This window comes from Tamandua tetradactyla, chromosome 9 (assembly GCF_023851605.1).
Source record: "Tamandua tetradactyla isolate mTamTet1 chromosome 9, mTamTet1.pri, whole genome shotgun sequence".
Taxonomy (NCBI): Eukaryota; Metazoa; Chordata; class Mammalia; order Pilosa; family Myrmecophagidae; genus Tamandua; species Tamandua tetradactyla.
Genome location: NC_135335.1, coordinates 57584988 through 57606247, shown reverse-complemented (window position 1 = coordinate 57606247; position 21260 = coordinate 57584988). Strand labels below are relative to the sequence as shown.

General features: G+C 40.2%; 1 protein-coding gene and 1 long non-coding RNA gene across 10 annotated transcripts in view; one reads left to right on the top strand and one right to left on the bottom strand.

Annotated features, from left to right (window-relative positions):
- The window catches only part of SEMA5A (semaphorin 5A), a 574926-nt gene that overhangs the window by 374395 nt on the left and 179271 nt on the right, over nucleotides 1–21260 (top strand). For all 9 annotated transcript variants that reach the window (XM_077116834.1, XM_077116833.1, XM_077116837.1 and 6 more), the window contains 2 exons: nucleotides 10908–11006; nucleotides 12608–12821. In XM_077116834.1, coding sequence (XP_076972949.1) covers nucleotides 10908–11006; nucleotides 12608–12821 — 313 coding nt within the window. The remainder of the gene's footprint in view (nucleotides 1–10907; nucleotides 11007–12607; nucleotides 12822–21260) is intronic.
- Nucleotides 283–19861, bottom strand: LOC143647152 (uncharacterized). Its single transcript, XR_013157878.1, has 5 exons — nucleotides 19736–19861; nucleotides 16849–16884; nucleotides 16304–16752; nucleotides 15810–15964; nucleotides 283–611 (listed from the first exon to the last, which is right to left on the bottom strand). It is a non-coding gene; the product is annotated as an uncharacterized LOC143647152 (long non-coding RNA).

Sequence of the window (21260 nt, the reverse complement as noted above, 5' to 3'; positions counted from 1 at the left end):
AGTCATATTGTGTAAATACACATATACACAGACGTATATAAATACACAAATGTATATAAACACACACATAAACATTTATAAGTCCACATATAGACACATCCATGCATGAACACGTGTATGTATACCTATATATGTATATGTAGGTTTATATGTACTATATTTTGCTATATAATGTACTTTATAGTATTTAGTATTATATTATACACATCAATGTATTAATAAAACACATTTTAATATACATTTAAATTTTTATATAAATATATGCTTTTAAATCAGATTTTATAATACATTTATTCAGGATTCATCTGCTAGTCATGACTTGGGTTAATGTTATTCAGTCTCAAAGGTGCCTGTAATTACAATAGATTGCTCTTGACACTTTGGATGCTCACCAAGGTAATGCATCGCTAAGGAAAGACACGTTGTTTTTGGTAATGCCGTGATTAACATAAAGGCTGTTGAAACTCCTGTCCTTCCTCTCTTCTAAAATTGATGGACTGGGCGACAGGCTGATGAGCTGGTGTTGCTGCGGAGACACCTGGGAGGGTGCCCCGTTTATAGTGCGTCTCTCCATGTGGTTGTCCGAGAGCCTTTCTTCCAGCAGACATAACCTGTTTAGGGGGAAAATGATGATGTGCCATAAGGCAAAACCAGTTAATTCATCACGAAAACAGTTGTAAAATGTATTTTTCACACAGTGCCAGGTCCTTGTGAACTTGAGGGGCATGGGCATTAGATGTACCCTATCTAGAAGCTCTGGCCATGACTCAGCCATCAATTCATAGAGAAATTGCCTGGGAGTCACGGACAGGTTGACGTGACTGCAGGATCATAGGTGCATGCAGGCCCTTTCAGTGTGCAAGTGTTATTCTCCAAACGTGAACAGATGCCTCCCATCACCAACAGTAGCAGCCAGGTGACTACTGCCTGTGCTTGGCCTTGAAAACCTGCACAGAAACATCTCACAAACTCAGAATTCATTAAAATTGTCTTAAACCATGTTCCAGGTTCAGGAATGGGATAAAAGAAAAATCCTTGCAGTGAAAAAATGAGACTCAGACATTTAGAGAAGCCAATGTATAAGAGAAACCTTTAAAAGAATCTCATAAAGGGACTTCTACTCTAATGCCTGTATTTTAAAACAGATGGTTCCAAGCAGTAGTTCAAGCAAATTCAGGTAATCCATGAATGGCTCTGTGTGTAATGGGGCTGGTAAAGTGATTTACTGGTAGATTTACTATAGGGGATTTTGAGCCTTAGATTTGTCATCTGGAAGAGAAGGACTATTGTGCTGGGTGACCCCTCAAGACTATTTCCTTTCATTCTTAATTTCTATTTCATTAGAGAAGTTGTAGGTTTTCAGAAAAACCATGCATAAAATATAGAGTTCCCTTATATCCGTCATTACTAACATTTGCATTAGTGTGGTACATTTGTTACCATGATGAAATAAATTTTTCGTAATTATAGTATTAACTACTAATTATAGTCCTACTTACATTAAGGTTTATGGTTTGGGTCCTGCTGTCCTATGTTCTTACTGTTTCTTAATTTTTTTTCTGGTAACATCTATATAACCTAATATTTCCACTTTTAACCACATGCAAATATACAATTCAGTGGAGTTAATGATGTTCATGATATTTTGCTGCCATCACTACTGCCCATTAATAAAACTTTCCCAGCACCCCAAATAGAAACACAGTATAATTTAGGCATTAATTGCCTCCCTGCTTTCCCTACCCCTTTTTCCTGGTAACCTGTATTCTAGAATCTGATGCTATGAGTTTGTTTATTGTAATGATTTCAAATCAGTGAGATCATACAATATTTGTCCTTTTGTGTTTGACTTCTTTCTCTAACATGTCTTCAGGTATCATCCATGTTGTCACATGTTTCAGAACTTCATTCCATTTTTATGGCTAAATAACACTCCTTTTGTATGTCCATACCACATTTTATTTATCCACTCCTTGGTTGATGGACACTTGGGTTGCTTCCATGTTTTGGCAATTGTGAATAATGCCACTGTGAACTTCAGTGAGCAAATATCTGTTCTAGTCCTTGCTTTCAGTTCTTTTGGGTGCATATTTAGTAAGTGGTTTTACTGGGTCATGTGATAGTTCTATACCTAGCTCTCTGACACCAAACTGTCTTCCAGAGTGGCTGCACCATTTTATGTTGCCTCCAGCAATGACTGGGTGTTCCTATTTCTCTACTTCCTCTCCAAAACTTGCTAGTTTCCTTTTTTTTTTTTATATGTATATCAACTTTTCTAATGTGTGAAAGGGCATCTCATTATGGTTTTGATTTGCATTTCCCTGGTAGCTAATGATATTGAGCACCTTTTCATGTGATTGCTAGCCCTTTGTATATTTTCTTTACAGATAATCTCTATTCAAGCCTTCTGCCCATTTTTTCATTGAGTTGTTTGTCTTCTTGCTGTTAAGTTGAAGGTTTTATTTACATTTCTAGATATTAAGCCTTTTTTGATATGTGGTTTCCAAATATTTTCTCCTGTTGTATGGATTGTCATTTTACTTTCATGAAAAAATCAGTTGATGTACAAAAGTTTGTAATTTTGCTAAGGTTTCATTTATCTATTTTTTTCTTTTGTTGTTTGTGCTTTTGGTATAAAATCTAAGGAACCATTGCCTAATACGAGGCCTAGAAGATGTTTCCATATATATTCTTTTATGAGTTTAATAGTCCTGATTCTTATATTTAAGTCTTCAACTTAAGTTGATTTCTATATATGGTGTGAGTTAGGTGTCCACCTTTATTCTTTTGCATTTGGTCGTCAAGTTTTCCTATAGCCATTTGTTAAAGAGACTACACTTTCCCCATCGAATGGACTTGTCAGCAATCTAATGGCCATAAATGAGAGGGTGGATTTTTAGACTCTTGTTTCAATTCCAATGGTCTATAGATCCATCCTTGTGCCTGTACCATGCTGTTTGATTACAGTAGCTTTGTCATAAGTTTGAAGATTGGGAAGTGTGAGTCCTCCAACTACATTCTCATTTCTTTCTGAATGTTTTTTCATGTATTTTCTTTGTGGTTACCATAGAGTTAAAATTTAGCATCCTAAATGTATGAATTATATTTTATTTGATGCTGAGTTCATTTCAATAACACACAGATGCACTATTCTTATGCACTTTTGTCCCCCATCCTTTTTTGTACTTATTATAAATTATATCTCTGTATATTATATGTCCAAAATCATAGAATTATCAGTACTTTTTATCTTTTGCATTTTAGCATTTGCAAGAAGTAATGTTACGTAACATGCCAAAAATTACATTGTGATAATTATTTTAGCTTCCTTGGCTGCTCAAGCAAAGATCATGCAATGGATTGGCTTAAACAGTGGGAATCTATTGTCTCACAATTTTGAGGCTAAGAAAATTTTGAGGCTAAGCAAATGTCATGCAATGGGTTATCTTAAACAATGGGAATCTAATTTCTCATGGTTTTAAGGCTGAGAAAAGTCCAAATCAAGGTGTCAGTTAAGGTGATGCTTTTCCCAAAGACTGGCATTCTGAAGCTAGCTGCTCATGACCCTTTGTCCTAGGCTCTTCTGTCACATGGCAATGTATATGATGTCATCTCCTGACCTCTCACTTGTAGGTTCTGTTGACTTCAGCTTCTGGTTTCTTCCTCTGAGACTGCCTCTCTATTGGAATTTTATTTAGCTTATTAAGAACTCTAGAAATAGGATTAAGATCCATCCTGATTGGGTTGGGCCTTACTTTATCTTTAGTACCTCAGGAATAATCCTACTTACTATAAGTTCTCATTCACAGGAATGGATAAGTTTATGAATATGTGTTTTTATGGGCCACATAGTTTGAAATCACTACAATAATGCTAGTATTTAAAATTACCCAAAAGATTACCTTTACTATAGGTATTTATGTTTTTATGCCATTTTGAACCACTGTCCAGTATCGTTTTCTTTCAGGTCTGAAGAACTTCCTTTAGCATTTTTTGTAGGGCCAGTCTAGTGGTAATTAACTCCCTCAGCCCTTTTTTTTTTAATTTGAGAATGTCTTAATCTCTCCCTCAGTTTTGAAAGAACGTCTCACCAGCTGTTCTAGTTTGCTAGCTACTGGAGGGCAATATACCAGAAACAGTATGGTTTTTAAAAAGGGAAGTTTAATAAGTTTTTAGTTTACAGTTCTAAGGCTGAGAAAATGTCCCAATTAAAGCAGGTCTATAGAAATGTCCAATCTAAGGCATCCAGGGAAAGATACCTTGGTTCAAGAAGCCGATGAAGTTCTGGGTTTCTCTCTCAAGTGGGAGGGCACACGGCGAACATGGCATTACCTGCTAGATTTCTCTCCTGGCTTCCTGTTTCATGATGCTCCCCAGGAGGCATTTTCCTTCTTCATCTCCAAAGGTCACTGGCTGGTGGCCTCTGCTTCTCGTGGCTGTGTCATTCTGCTCTGCTCTCTCTGAATCACTCTCATTCTCCAAAATGTTTCCTCTTTTATAGGACTTCAGAAACTAATCAAGACCCACCCAAATGGGTGGAGACATCTTGTCACCTAATCCAGTTTAACAAGCACTATTAATTAAATCACATCTCCAGGGAGATGATCTAATTACAGTTTCAAACATACAGTATTGAATAGGGATTAGAAGAAACAGCTGCCTTTACAAAATGGGAGTAGGATTAAAATATCGTTTTTCTAGGGTACATACATCATTCAAACCAGCACACCAGCTATGAAATTCTTGATTGTCAATTATTTTCTCTCAGCATTTCAAGTATTATGTTTCACTGCCTTTTTGCCTCCATTGTTTGTGATGCAAAACTAGTACTTAATCTAATTGGGATAACCTTGTACATAACACATTGCTTTTGTCTTGCAGCTTTCAGAATCCTCTCTTTGTCTTTTGAATTTGATTATTTGACTACAATGTGACTGGATGTATTTCTCTTCAAGTTTATCCTGCTAGGTATTCTTCATACTTCTTGAATGTGCATATTGACATCTTTTGCTAAGTATGGGAAGTTTTCTACCATTATTTTTTTTTAATATTCTGTCTGCCCCATTGTCTCTTTCTACTCCTCTTGGTACTTCTATAATGTGTATATTGGTACACTTGACAGTATCTTAAGGTCTCTTAGGCCATTTTCACTGTTTCTATTTATTTTTTTCTTTATGTTCCTCAGCTTCATTTCAATTGTCTTGTCTTCCAGTTCACTGATCCATTCTTTTGCCAGCTCCAATCTGCTTTTGAAATGCTCTAGGGAATTTTTCATTTCAGTCACTGTGTTCTTCAACTCCTGTAGTTCTAATTGGTTCTTTTTAAAATTTCTATCTCTTTATTGAAATTCTCATATTGTGCATTCATTGCTTTCTTAATATCTGTGCTGGTTTGAAAGGATGTATGTACCCTAGAAAAGCCATGTTTTAATCCTAATCCCATTTGGTAAAGGCAGCCATTTCTTCTAATCCCTGTTCAGTATTGCATGTTTGAAACTGTAATTAGATCATTTCCCTGGAGATGTGACTCAATCAAGAGTGGTTGTTAAACTGGATTAGGTAGAGACCTGTCTCTACCCATTTGGGTGGATCTTGATTAGTTTACCAGAGCCCTACAAAAGAGGAAACATTGGAGAATGTGAGAGATTCTGAAGAGCAGAATGACATAGCCATGAGAAGCAGAGGGTCCACCAGTCAGAGACCTTTGGAAATGAAGAAGGAAAATGCTTCCTGGGTTGCTTCATGATAGGAAGCCAGGAGAGAAAGCTAGCAAAATGACACCATGTTCGCCATATGCCTTTCCAGAATGAGAGAGAAACCATGACTATGTTTGCCATATACTTCTCATTTGAGAGAGAAACCCTGAACTTCAACTTCATCGGCCTTCTTGAACCAAGGTATCTTTCCTTGGATGCCTTAGATTGGGCATTTCCATAGACTTATGTTAATTGGGACATTTTCTTGGCCTTAGAGCTATATATTAGAAACTTATTATGTTCCCCTTTTTAAAAGCCATTCTGTTTCTAGTATATCACATTCTGGCAGCTAGCAAACTAGAACAATATCTTTCAGTTCTACTTTGTATTTTCCTTCATCTAAGTGAGAATTTTAAGGATTTTTTTAAAAGTTTTTTTCCATTTTGTTCACATTCTGGTCTTCTTTGATGTTTTTACCTTCTTTTTTGGGCTTTGATACTTCCTGTTTCTTTGTCTTGTAATCTTTTGTTGTACTTCAATTTTTTAAAGTTTTAACTCTGGTATTTAATCCTCCAACTATCTGTTTCTTGAGTTTGTTTCCAATTGGTCTTATGATCCCTGATTTCTAAGAGCTAACCAAACCAAACAAACCAATGTAAAAAACACATTTCACAGTCTTTTCAAATTGATTTTGCATTGGCCAATACTGTTCTTTAGCATTCAGCCCTCCTGTTAACAAGGACAGGCCAGGGCATATGCAAAGTGCAGGTTCCTTCCTGTCTTTTTGGAGCCTGTCTTGCACTGGGCTTGTGCTTGCTCTTGGCCTCTGGAGTTCCCTTGCTTACCGAAATTTGAATGTCCCCTTCTTCATTTGAAATAGATGTTCTCCCTCTCCCAGTTGCTCTATTGTAGGTAAGTCTTTGCCCAAGACTCTTTTCCTTAATAGTTTCTTATATACTACTGTTGCTTTATTCCTGGAGGGCAAATTATGAGGCAGGGTATATTAGGGAGGAGTTTCCTGGATCAACCTTTCCCAGCCAGCTAGAACAAGGCCAGGGACCCATATGGGCACACCGGCTGGCTCCACACTACCTTGGGAATGGAATGAGGGAGGGACCAATAAAGGCATCATGAGTTTCTCCTTTGCTCTTTGAAGCTGCCTTTTCTTCACTTTGCACTTGCCAAGTAAGTGTGGCCCTTTAGCTGTTTCCTATAGTTTTGAGGAAGAGTACTGTCTGTAAGACTCCATTGTTGCTTTTGCCCAAGGTAGGTTGCAACAGTGGCTGCCCTCAGAGCTGGGCGCCCAGCGGTGTGAAATATATAATCAAAAACCGTGATGAGCAATTGGGCCACACCGAGATATTGGGGAGCTCGGTCTTTATATCACATCCTGGTACCAACAAGCTGCACTAGAAGCTGGAATTGAGGACCCCCACTGCTACCTGCTGTGAGTTTGGGGGATGAGGTATGATAGCCACTGCAGGGAGGGTCAAATTCACTGGTATTTAACCATGATTTATCAGCTTCTTCCTCCAAATCTTCCCTGGATTCTGCATTGTATTCTACTAGACTCCTCAGTTTCAAAATTGTTGATTCAGACAGTTCCTGTCACTGCAGTAGTTGTTCTGGTGGAGGGACTGATTCCTGGAGCTTCCTACTCTTCAATCTTCACCAAGTCCTCTCCCAGGTACTCTGCCTGCAATTTAGAATCAGTCTTTCCTGCTTCAGTTGGATTTCCTCCAGGCAACCAAGAAGGATGGTCACTGGCAATTCCAGGCTCTCACCATAGTTAGTCAATAGAAAAAAGCTCATTCCTAAATTTTGACTCTCATTCCTCAATTTACCATCTCTTCAAAAGCCATGTATGACCACTTCTCTCATTTTGCATTTTCACATTTTGTTTTGTTTGAGATTGTCCCAATCTTCTCTTCCCCCAAAAGTTATTTTATAAGTATTTACTTGTTTAGGATTCATATCCAATCTACTTCTGGAATAAGTTAAAATTGTTTGTGATTTAAACATGAAGAGACTTACAAGGGAGAGAGCAGGAAATCTGTGATGAACTGAAGTGAATGAGTTATTTCATTAAAAGGAAATACAAAATGCCACCCTATCTCTAAAAGTTCTTCTATTTGAATGCAATGAATGAGCATACCTTGAACACCTGCCCCCCCCCCCCCCACCATTGTCGATAATCCAAATGCCCTCCTCACCCTCTTCTATCCCATTCATATCACCTTGCTATGGCCATGCTCACTAGAAAATTACCTTACTCAGGTTCCATTGATTGTAAAATATTCTGGTTTCTATTGGGCTAGGCCTACTACTCATCCCATTAGAAAGAGAATACACAGCCCTCCTTGTTTGATAGTCCTGATTCCTCACTTTTTCTTCCTCTCTTATGAACTCACTGAGCTTAGGATTCCAAGCATGGCATTTGAGTCTGTGACCGTGGCAGATTGGAAAGAATTGTTAAGTTTGCCCTCATGTGGTTCTGATTATTGGACCATGCTTTGTTATTTTCTGTTCTAATTGAAATAAAATGTTCCCTCCTTCATTTACTTTTTTCCCCCATTTCCTTTTGTTTGTCCTGCCCCTCTCTGCACACTTCTGTAAGCTGATCTATCTAATCTACTTAATTGGTTTTCATGAAATTCATCATTATCCTTTAGGAATGTTAACAACCTATAGACTTATTTTCACTTTGTCCTTCTTTGGGGAATTTTAGATGATTACCAAAGTTGTTACTTTGGTGGTTTCCTTTCTCTAATTGACTAAGGACAGTTGCTTTCTGATCATTTCTCTGTAAAACTCAGCATGAGTTCATATCTTCTGATGATTATCTTGGAATAACTTGCCTTGACCATGTTTTTCATGATTCTATCTCTGCCTCTAGTGCATTTATGTTGCAGAAAACACTTGATTTAAAAAAACAAGAAAAAAAAATGAACTCTACATCTTACCTAGTTCTTGAAAGAATTCTAAAAGCAGCAGCAACATCAAAACTACCCTACCTCTCTCCACCGTTGGTGATTTTCTATCCCATTCTTATATGCTTTTATCATTATTATGTCTGTTTTATCAGTTGAGATCATTAGACCCTCCTAATTAGATCTTCCTGTGCTCTTGAAAATGTCTTTTTGGAGTCTCTCTTCCGAGATGCTTAGGATTCACGTTTTCTTCCTCACTTTGATGGTTTCTTTGCAAACACCTTGCAGCTCTCTGCTCAGTAATGTGGTTTCTGTCACACTCCTCCTTCCCTGCCCAAGTTCTCCCCTAACCTGGGAAAGAACTACTTGGTTCTTTGAAGTCTTTTGTTTTCTTCTTCCCCTTTAGAACTGTTCTACCCTTTTCCCCTTTTATAAAAACAAAATAGAATAAAACAAAACAAATAAGCCTCCTGATCTGGTATGCCTTTTTCAATTGCCCAATTTACTATTTACTGTTTATACTCATTTCCTAGTTCTTCTATTAGTTAACTTAGATCTTTCAGTCTGCATTATTTTTCTCTGTTAAAGTGCTTTCAAATGACAGAAAATGGAAAACTTGTTCTCATCATTGCTATCATAGTGTTAAGAGAATTCTCGATTGTTGGTGTTTCACTTTACAGTTAGAAAGCAAGTCTAAGCATCTTAGCTCTTTTCTCACATCCAGTCTGTACAGAAGAGTGGGCTATGACAAATCAACATTTTCATGGAGAGTGGTGTTCCATTTGATTGGGAAAAACGTTGCTATACAAGTAAATTCAGGTTTTCCTGATGCCAGAAAATATGTGATTCCCACCATAAGATCATCATGCAGCATTTTCCACATCCAGGTGGTGGATCATTCAGCATCTCCTGTCAACTAGACTCTGGCTTTGCCTTTTCGTTGCTACCAGTTTGATCCAGGGGCAAAATGATGAGGACCTGAATTATGGAAGTGGCTCCCTCACTTGCCTTCTTCACTCCAATCTCACTATTTCCAGCTCACCTTCCACATTAATTCCTGACTGGTCCTTTCATAGGAAACACCTGTGAAAAAACTTCATGTAGTAACTTCATTTAGTGGTTCTACTCAGGTTCACAGTGAAATTCAAATGCATTGACCTGGCATACCTCGCCCTTGTCTGGCTCTCCAGTTTGTTTTATCTCTTCTGTAGCTCCTATGCCTTAGCACATTCTGTTCTCCCTGCCTAAAATAACTTTCCCTTCCTTTGCTCAGTGAACTCCAGAAGTGTCCGTACCTCCTTCAGGAAGCTTCATTAAATTCACCTCCTCCTTTGAAACCTATCTTAGGTTACCTCTTCTGTGAAGGCTTCCTTATGCCTCTCATCCTACCTCTCCTCACTGGAGCTGGGCAATGTGCTGTCCTTTTGTGTATCCTCATTGTAGCAAGTGGACCACTCCGGAATAATAGGTCAGACTTTGTGTTTTAATTTTCAGCCAAGAACCTAGATTATAACTTCCAGTCCATTGCTTAGCAGAGAATAGCTGGTCAGTAAGTGCTTGCTGGACAAATGGGAATATGTAAGCTTAAATGTCTATGCGGCACTGTCTTAGATTGCCAGTGCTGCTATGAAAAATACAACACAGTGGTTGTATTAAACAACAAGCATTTATCATATGGTGGTTTTAAAGGCTAGATATCCAAAATCAAGGTGTTGGAAAGGCCATGCTTTCTCCCAGGGTCAGTTGCATTCTGGCATTCTGACACAGGGTAGTGCCTTCGGTCTCCTCCAGTGTTCCCTTGACTTCTGGCTTTTCTTTTTCAGGCCTCAGTAATATGGATTAAAGCCTGCTTAGCTTGGCTGTATTCAGTTTGACCTTATTCTGTTTGGCCACATCTAAATAGGATCTTAGACGATCCCATTCACAAATGAGTCCATACCAAGAGGTTTCACCACCAGCATCTAATACGCCTCTTTTAAAAATGTTCCTCATATGTGTCAAGGGCAATGTAGGGATTGCAGGATTATCAGGTACAATTTAGAATGAAACCACTTTGGTAGAAAGAGGTTACATACATTTCAAATTTAACGGGGCATGAATTTAACTTCTGTAGTCTCAACTGATCATGTTTGCAAATGCATACCGTTTGTTGTGATTTTGTCAGTTTCAGTTTCTGAATTTTGTAAAACTTTCTAGTGGTCAATTGACATTGTATTGATCAACAAAGAAAAAAATGCATGAATGAGTCACCATCTCCCTACGGGTTTCTTGTGGTTTTTCAGGAAGAATGCCAGAACTACATCCGGGTGCTGCTGGTAGGTGGCGACAGGTTGTTCACCTGTGGGACCAACGCATTCACGCCCATCTGCACCAATCGCACGGTAGGGCTCTGTCTTCAGCTCTGGGGAACTCAGTGTCAGGAAAAGCCAAATGCTGCATTAAATCACTGGTTTAAAATATATACCTGCCTACCCAGGACACGTTTTTTAAAAAACTGCCCCTTGTCAAATTAAATGAATGTGTGATTTGTTAATTTATTTCTAATCATGACAGTCAATTATATAAAGAGCTTAGAATAATTATAGCTTGCATAACCAAATTTAAAAACATTTTCTCTACTAATTCTAATTATGCATAAACACCTATCTTTTTTTTTTTAAGTCTACTATATTGGGAGGATACTATTAAGCATTAAAATGTCCTAAATTCATAATCCAGTAGAGGAAAATATAATCTAAAAATTGGAAACGAAGGATTTACAAAAAGTTAAAATAAACGCAAAATGAAACCCCGGGGAAAATGAAGTTGTATCTAGTACTCTTTCTTTCCTTTAACCCATCATTCTTGACAGAGGGAATTTCGGCATAAGAGACTAATTCCAACTCACTGGCCATGCCGGCACAGCACATATGAAGTCATCCTAATTTGAGAGAGTAATTTAATCTTCCTCAGTGAACATAATGAAGAAGTATCATCATGTTAATTTCCTGGCTACATAACTTCTCTCAAGACTTTCATTTATTATCTGCTTTAACTGTTCGTAATTTTCAAGTTAATAATCAGTTTTTGGAAGTAGGGGGCGATAAGGGTGATAGCAGCTGGCATTCACAAAGGGTTCCCCACACCAGGTTCTAAGTGATTTACGTCAACGCAATCATCTAGTCCTCACATCTGCCCTCTTGCTTCATTACCGTTTGGCGCCCTGTTTTACAAACGTAGATCTCAGGGGTTTAAAGACCTTGAGTAACTTGCCTGGGACTACAGAGATTGTGGTAGAGGTGGAATGTAAAGGACAGCAGTGTGTCTCTGGGTCTGTGTGCCTAAGCCCCCTGCCCTTTTGCAGTACTCTCAGGGAAGAGGGAAGGAACAAATTCTGGAAAGATTTCTCCCACCTAAAGAGCTTTGCTCGTTCGATGACTGCTTTCATTGGGGAAACTGGATTCACACCAAAGTGTGCCTCTGAAAATAATGTCTCAAGGTTGGTTTTAAGTATCTGCACATCTTTACCCTTAAGCACATGGCTTTGGGTATTTGTACTATTTTGATTTGCTTAAATGTATAAAATTATATATAGTTATTTATTGTGATTTATGATTCTACAAATACTGAAGTTGAGTTCTTGATTAAAGTAGAAAACCCTAAAATGTCTGTAAATTAAGGCATTAATTATAATTACTGTAATTAATTGTAACGGATGCAATATTTAATACCTTATTTCCTATTTTCTGCATCTTCAGTAGCATGGGATTCAGCAGCTATAAAGGAATGAGAGAGAGATTGATTGGTGGATCCTTTAGCCATATCCACCAGCATGTGTTTTCACCAAAGCCAGAGTGTAAAAAGTTTGTCATCTCTTATCATGAGCCTCAGAGAGCTTATGGCACATGCTTCATTTGTGCTGCCGGGAGATGCAATCCATTAACACCACTAAAGAGTCTCTCATGGGGGATAATTGGTTTCTCTCTCTTGTCTTTGTCCACAGTTGAGTAACCTGACGGAGATCCATGATCAGATCAGTGGCATGGCCCGCTGCCCCTACAGTCCCCATCACAATTCCACGGCTCTGCTCACAGCAGGTGGGGAGCTGTATGCTGCCACCGCCATGGACTTCCCAGGACGGGATCCCGCCATCTACCGCAGCCTGGGCATCTTGCCTCCTCTCCGCACTGCGCAGTACAACTCCAAATGGCTCAATGGTAAGCCTCATAGTCACGCCCATCTCATTTTTCCGTGGTGCTGGCTAATTGGTGCTTAAAAGTAAACTGGCATGGTGTCTTAATTCTCCAGCTGCTGTGACAGATGCCACACAATGGGCTGGCCAAACAACAGGGACTTAACTGGCTCAAGGTTTCAGAGGCTGGAAGGTGTGCTGCCTCTCTGGGTCAGTAGCATTCTGGTTGGCTGGTAATCCTGAAATTCCTTGGTTTTCCTGTCCCATGGCGATGTTATCTCCTTTCTCTTCTGGGTTCTCTTGACTTCCACATGGTTTCTGTGTCCCGCATGTGGCTCTCTCTTCATAAAGCCTCCAGTAATAGGTTAAGTCCCAACCTCATTCATTTGGACCACACTTTAACTCAAAATAACATCTTTGAAAGGTCCTGTTTACAATGGGTTCACGCCCACAGGGATGGGCTAAGATTAAGAAAAAAAAATTTCCCCCCTGTGGTGCATTATTCCATGTGCCACATACCATTTTTAAAGAAAAACAAATTCCTCATTTTCTAAAGAAGTTTAAATGTAACTCGCATCATATGTGTCATGGGCGAGCATTCTCTGGCTCATTAGTATTAGGAATAGAAGTGATTTCACCATCACTGTAGACCATCAACCACTGGATAGGATAAAAGTGTAAACACATATATAACTGTTCATTAATGTTAAGCTGTTTAATTCTATATTACTGTTTCAAGTGTAGGATATTTGAAGTTACATCATATTCATAGATTCATGTTCATTCTTTCATATTTTTTTATATATCTGAAAAGGGGAAATATCTGCATTTAGACATTTTCAGATTCTATGTAGCAGAATGCATTTGGCTACAGGTAACTAGTTTGATCAATAAGAAGAGAAAATGACCATCCTATCTAACGAGAAGCACAGGATAGATGCCTTCAGAGTTGGTCAATTCAGTGGATCAAGAGTGTTAAAAAGGACTCAGGTCCTGTTCATCTGTACTCAGCCATCTATGATCTTCCAGATTGGTCCTCAAGCCAGCTCCCTCGTGGATGTAAACTGGTGCTGTGGTTTCAGGTGTTTACCTTCAGATATGATAATATCAGCTGGACAAGTAGCTGCATTCCTCATGCCCCTTTGTAAAAAGGAAACTTTCCTAGAACTCCTCAGAAGATTTCGCTTCAGACTTAGGCTGGAAATTGGTTCCCTGCCCAGTATCAAACAGAAAGTGATGCCACCCCACAGAATGGTTGTTGTATAACCAGAATGGATGTCCTGGTTACACTGGGTGTGCACTGATTGTAGTTCAGCCCTCTGTGTATGTGGACATTCATGTGCTACATACACTCACACACACTCATGCACACTCACATGCTCACACACCTTACAGACACATTGTTATGGATGTTTTTTATATATAAAATGCATTCCTTCAAACATTTATTTGATAGTTTGCACAAAGAGAAAAGCTTGAGATTGTAATATTTACTATTTTGACCTTCAAGTTTCACAAAGGTTTAGTGGCCTTTTGCCAAGTACATGCCCACTGTGTAGACACGAGTTTCTCAACCCCAATGCTATCAACATTTTGGGCCAGATAATTCTTTACTGAGGAGAAGGCTGACCTGTGTCTTGTATAATGTTTAGCCCAATTCTGGGCTTTGCTCCACCTCATAAACGTAAGTAACATACCCTTCCCCCAAGTTGTGACAATCAAAAATGTCTCCAGAAATTTCCAAATATGCCCTGGGTATAAAAATACCTCCAACTGGCAAGCAGTGGTGTAGACTCACTGCTTATTCACACACACATGTATATGTGCATATATACACAAAACACAAGTATTTCTCGAATAATACCAGTCAAATAAACCAACAATCGTGGTTTGCCTTTAACAGACTCTTTTGTAGAAAAGAGAATGTCCTTATCGTTAAGTTTCTCCAAGTAAGTTGAAATATTTTGCATTGCTTCCCAAAGTCAACATGGATTGTTTTCCCAAGCCAAAGCAGTAACTAGATTTTGCCCATTAACAATATTTCTGTTTAAGTAGTTTCAACCAAACCCATTGACTCTCGATGGGTGGTCCTGATTTTTTTACACTGAAGCTTTCAGATATTGTTTCTATTTAATATTTATTAATTTTTATTGGCCAAGCAATGTTCCCATTAAAAATTATCCTTTCTGCAACCCAAAAGCATTATAATTAGAGTTTGCCAAAAGCAAAGTAGAAAATGATTAGGTACACAACCTCTTTCTTCCCCAAAGTTCTCACCCTTAAAAGTATTTCGGAAAAACCATTTAGATCATATCACTAGTTTCCTTACACTCTCTGTTTCCTTACACGTGACTGAGATACCCGTAGGCTGTATAGATAATAAGGCACTGTTAATCCTTTTTGGAGAGTCTTTTCCATTTGGGAGCGAAGGGATGTAATAAGGACATCAGAAGGGTGAATGCAGTGCTTACTGCAGACTTGGTAGGCATGTCACAATTATTTAGAAAATAAATTAATGTTTTAGATTCCTGACATGTGACACTGTGTGTGTATCATATGTTCTACTTTACTGGCTACCAGAACGCTATATACCAGAAATGGAATGGCTTTTGGAAAGGGGAATTTATTAAGTTGCAAGTTTATAGCTCTAAGGCTGTGAAAGTGTCCAAGTTAAAGTAAGTCTGTAGAAATGTCCAATCCAAGTCTTCCAAGCAAAGATACATTGGTTCAAGAAAGCAGATGATGTTCTGTGTTTCTCTCCCAACTGGAAAGGCACATGGCGAACATGGCAACCTTTGCTAAACATAAACATGTTGGCACTACCACTTAGCCTACAGTTTCAGTATAAGTCTCAGGACACTGAATAGTCCTGCTTTTCTGAGGATGGCAGCACTTTCCGCCATCACCCTGCCTCATGTCTTACACCAAAAAGGCACTAACAGTGCATTGGAGAGAGTCCCGAACTAAATTTTCCTGAGATATTGTGTGTTAGGCATTATCTTTGTCCTCTCACCTGTGTTTCTGATGACACTTCTTTCTACTGCTGCTTTGAGGGGTACTGTTTCTATTCTTGGCAGGCCCTGAGTCTACTGTCTGATTGATCCTCCATCCAGGATGGATTTTGGCCTTGGTCCCTCATTTGGTTTCTGCTTCTCTTCCCTGACGAACCTGGATACAAGGCAGGACAGTTACACTTGCTGACCTACTTGCAATGTATACCTTGCTATTCCATTGGCTCTTTGACCAGACCCTCTCATTTCAGCTCTTTTCACCTTTAGTGCTTCCTCTGCTGCACCCCTCCATCTGTCCCATGGGAAATCCAGCACTAAAGAAATTTGACTTTGGCTTCTTTTGCCCAGCACAGTGTCAGGAGTTGAACCAGTCCAAGAGAGCTAAGCTGCAAATGGTTGGGGAAACTGAATAAAACAACAAGCCTAAATGAAAGTAACAGTCAAGTCTCTAATCTTTCACTGCAATAGATGAAGAGAGTATAAGCAAGAGTCTTACCTGGAGAAAGGCCCACTCTCCCACTAGTCCATCGTTCCTCATGGAATGCTGCCACTGGAGGACATTTGGATGGATCAGTGGGCAGATGTGAAGAAACATCTTGCTGTTGAGAAAGCCCAAAATAAAAGGCTCTTGGCATTATATGGATCCAGGGACAGAGATGACAAAGAGGGGAAGTTAGGAGTGGCAAAGTCCTGAGTATTGAGTCAGAATTGAGAAAAGTGTCTTCACGATCTTTCCTTCCTCTTCCTAGTAAGGATATCTCACCAGAAGACCTGTTCTTGTCACTTTTGCTCTATAGCTGATTCTTTTAGCTGTGTTCTAGAGTAATTTTCTTTCTTTGCTCAAGATTTTTGCTAAATCATTTATTCCTCCTTTTCTCTTTTGCCTCTAATGATGATTGCCCATCATTTTGTATAAAACTTGCTCAGATCTCAGATCTCTTCCATCTTAATAAGACAAAAACAAAATAAAATAACAAATTTAAATATGCAAAAGCAAACACCAGAGGCAGTGTGATGGTGGCTCAGTGGCAGAATTCTCACCTGTCGTGCTGGAGACCCGGGTTCGATTCCCAGTGCCTGTCCATGAAAAACAAAACAAAACACCATTACTTCCTCAGTGTCCACGAAGAGTTCTATTCATTTTTGTGATTTTAGAGATCCATTAAATCACTCTGTTAAATATTTATCCTGAATTTTCAACCAAATCAGAATCAAAGCAGAAGAATCAACAAATGGAGAACGGATTTGTTCCTGGAGGTCCTGACTGTGGTGACTGTTCTGCCTGTTTTGGGGGCAGCAGAATGGAAATTCTCCCTCCCCAGGAAAAACAGGAGTGGTGAGAGCATCCTATCACTGACCGAATGTCCTCAGAGACCACCCTGTGGACTCACCACGTTCAAGCTCTTCTCCACTTCCCTGTTCTCCACCTCTCCTTGCCCTGCTCATTTTTGTGCCATCATTCCACTGAATCCATGTTCCCGAAGTTTAACAATGTCTTATTTTTCTGCCATTTCTTAATTATTTTCTTGCAAGGATAGGTATCATTGCCTTGAAACTTATTTCGCAGAAAATGTACACTGCCTGAGCCCTAACTGGTCCACCCTTTGTCCAAGGGCTTTGGCTTATCTTTAAGTGCTGGTGCTTCCTGAGGATTCCATCTTCAACTCCCATTCTTATCCCCCTTCTTGGGTCCCATCTATTCCAAGTATTATCCCCCACCCCCCACTCATGTACCTGCACAGAGCTGGACCTTTGCTCTGACTTAGTCTTATCTTCGCGTCACTTCCAACTAGATGTCCCTGTGATACCTTGGGCTCAGCACGTTCCTCAGCAGGAGCCAGAAATCTGCTCAGCATCTCATGCAAGTCCTTTCCCTTTTCCCCATACACACACAGCTCCAGGCCCTACCCAGCATAGTCCTAGAAAAGCTCCCAGGTTGGAATTCTCCATCTCCTCTGTCTCTGCCTTTTTTCAAGACATCCTCGATTTTCAGCTGACTTGCTGTGCTAACCCTTCTCTCTGCCCATTCTCCACAAAAGAGCCAGGAAGGTCTTTTAAAAATGTAAATAAAAAATGTGTCACTCCCAGGGTTAAAACCCTTTATTAGCTTCCCTTTGCTTGGAAAAGATAATGACTGGTCTTCTCCACAGCCCCTAGGGGCCCTGCATGTCTTGCTCTGCTGATCTCTTCCTCCACTCTCCCCCATCTGTTCTACACTTGGTCAAGATGCCCGCCTACATCCTCCCATGATACCATGATGATCCACGTCCTCTCCTGCCTTCCAGCCATTACCTGTGCAGTCTGTCTACCTAAGATGTTCTTCTCCATCTCCTCAGGGACCTGCCTTCTGCAGCTCCCAAGTCTAGCTTGGATGTTCCTCGCAGAGAAGCCTTCCCTGGTCAGCCATTCTGAGCAGACCTCCCGGATCACTGCCCATCCCATCACCCTTTGGTTTCCTTCTAGAAGGAATCACTACTGGTGATCATTTTACTGATTATTTGATTATTAATTACTTTCTCTTTTGCTAGAAAGCTAGTTCCATGACAGATTGCACTGACCTTCTTCACTGTTGGGTATCTACAGAGCCTGGGTGATGTTCAATAAATGTTTAATAAATGAAAAGATTGACACAGAGGTAAAAATGAATGGAATGAATGAATAACCTTCCTGTCTATCCCAGGCAAATCTTCCACCTCCTCCTCAGGCCTCAGATCTCAACCAGATCATCCTTATTCTCAGCATATGATGTGGCCTTCTCTTTTCCCATGAGAAACAGTTCTTGGATTGGGAGAGCATGATCTTATGCCTACTTTGCCCAGGACAGCGCTAGTTTTCACCTGCTTTCTCCTTCTACTCTTCCAGTACCAGTTTGAAATTCACTGAAACTGCTGCTCCATTTCACCCTTCCCACCTATAATCTTAGGGGAAGGGGTCCCCCCAACCCTGCCCCACCTATCCAGGGACCTCATCTTGCTCCTTCTGGGCCTTCACTTCTGAATTTCTCCCTCAAAGCTCCCCTGTGGTAGACATCCTGGTCTAAGAGAATGTGCATCTTCAGGAAGTATAGACAGACAGTTGGGGCTAGCTGGGGCCCTTCAGTCATCCCAGCCTTAGGGTACCTGTGCTTCTTGGCTCATCTTTAGACAGATGACAGCACTAACCTATCCAGGTGACATCCTGCCGGGTGCACATACCTTGAATAAGAGTCTTTCAAGTTTCTATAATCATTCCAGAAGCCTCAGCATGATAATCTGCTCTGTTTTGCACCCCTGCCATTAGCAGACTAAGTTCCCTGGATCTAATATCTCAGTTCCAGGTCTGATTTTGTATCGCATCATCGGGGCTATGGGTTATACACCCATGAACTGGCACTCCACCTGCACAGCAGCACCTGTGCACGAGGTCCAGGTGGTGGGAACATGCAGGGCTTGAGTAGGGTGGGGGCGGGGTGATGGGTCAAGGAATGTGGCCAGGGTATGGAAACCTTCATCAGTTTTTCTGGCTTGCTCTTTACCAGGCTGTGTGATGTGGCCCTGTGGCTTCTCCAGTCGGGTTCCTGCTACTGCTGTTGGTTTCCTTTGAGGAGTGAATATCATTTCCCAGGTTGCATCAAGATCCTCTTCCCCATGCTCCCTCACACGTGCTATTTATTCTGGCTACAGTTCCCTCCTTCTTTGCTTCTTGGCTAATTCCAGCTCATCTTTAGCTTCTTTGGAATTTAAGTTTCCCCCATACTCTTGTCTCTCCCCCTTCTTTGCATTATACTTTGTTGTACTTATTTCCATGATGCTGGAGATCTTGGTTCATTTCTGCCCCAAACCAATATGAGTTTCCTATTTTACGTGCAGGAAAAGTCAAAACCCTACCACTGCCCTGCTACTTCTGCCTCATCCCCTTCTACCCACCCCTCTCTTAACGCTGCTTTCACCTCTAAATGCCAACAGTTGCATTGGTTCTCTCTTCTGTCTCGGGGCTCAGCAGCCTTTGTCTACAAAGGGTCAGAGAGCTTTGTGGTCCATGTGGTCCCCTTGGCATTTTTTCACCTTTGCTGTTGCAGCTTTAGGCAATGTGTAAATGAATGAACATGGAGGTGTTCCAATAAAGCCTCATTTACATAAAAAAGGCCTTGAGTGGGGTTGGATCTACAAACCCTTTCTTTGCCAACCCCTGTTGTGCCGATTTGAAGCTATTGTGTACCCCAGAAAAGCCATGTTCTTTAATCCTCATTCAATATTGCTGAGTGGAATCTTTTGGATTGTTTCCATGGAGATGTGACCCACCCAATTGTGGGTGGGATCTTTTGATTAGATGTTTCCATGGAGATGTGTCTCCACCCATTCAAGGTAGGGTTGCTCTCTGGAGCCCTTTAAGAGGGAACCATTTGGAAAAAGCTTTGAGCCAACAGAGTCCACACACCCAGGGGCCTTTAGAGATGAAGAAGGATAACACCACTGGGGGAGCTTCATGAAAGAAGAAACCAGGAGAGAAGGATGTCCCCATGTGCCTTCCCAGATGAGAGAGAAACCCCAAACTTCATCAGCCTTTCTTAAGTGAAGGTAACCTCTTGTTGGTGCCTTAATTTGGATATTTTCACAGCCAGAACTGTGATTTGCAACTTAATAAATTACCGTTTTTAAAAGCTGATCCGTTTCTGGTATATCACATTCCGACAGCTTACTAACTAGAACACCTGTTCTATCTGGAAAGCTTTCCCCAGATATGCACCTGGCTAACTGCCCCAACTCTATCCTGTCTTTGCTCAGATGCTACCACCTCATGTGACCTTACCCTGCCTACCTTATTTAAAATCGCATTGCCCTTTCACCTAGCCCTCCTGATCCCCTTATCATGCTCAAATTTTATCCTTAGATCTTATGATCTTTTAACACATTTTCTCCTTTTCCTCCACCCAGAGTGGAGGTTCCCAATGGCAAAGTATGCAGGTTTTGTTCATGCCTGGTGCTGGGCATGGTAAATAAATACTTTTGAATAAATGAATTAATGGATGAGTAGTTCACTAGTTAGTTTTCCCCAGTGATGTCTTAATTCCTGGAAGCCAGAGGCTGTGTGTGGTCACCTTTTTGCTCAGCATCGTATTCTGTGCCTGAAAATTAATAAAGGCCCAGTCAATATGGGTGAGTGAGTAAGAGATGAGCATATTTCAGAAACAGTAGAAACAACAGGAAAATGTCCTATTAACACGTAACTCAGAATTAAAAAAAAAAAAATGCACCATTGCTCTGTATGTTTGAAAGTGACTTTGGTTCAAGCATTTTTTAAATCTTCCCTTTAGGGCCACAGTGGCACAGTGGCAAAGTTCTCACCTGCCATGCCGGAGACCTGGGTTCAATTCCCAGTACCTGCCCATGCCAAAAAAAGGAAAAGAAATCTTCCCTTTACCATCTCTTTTGTGCTGCCATTGTCAATCATTATTTATTCAGTCAATTATCAAA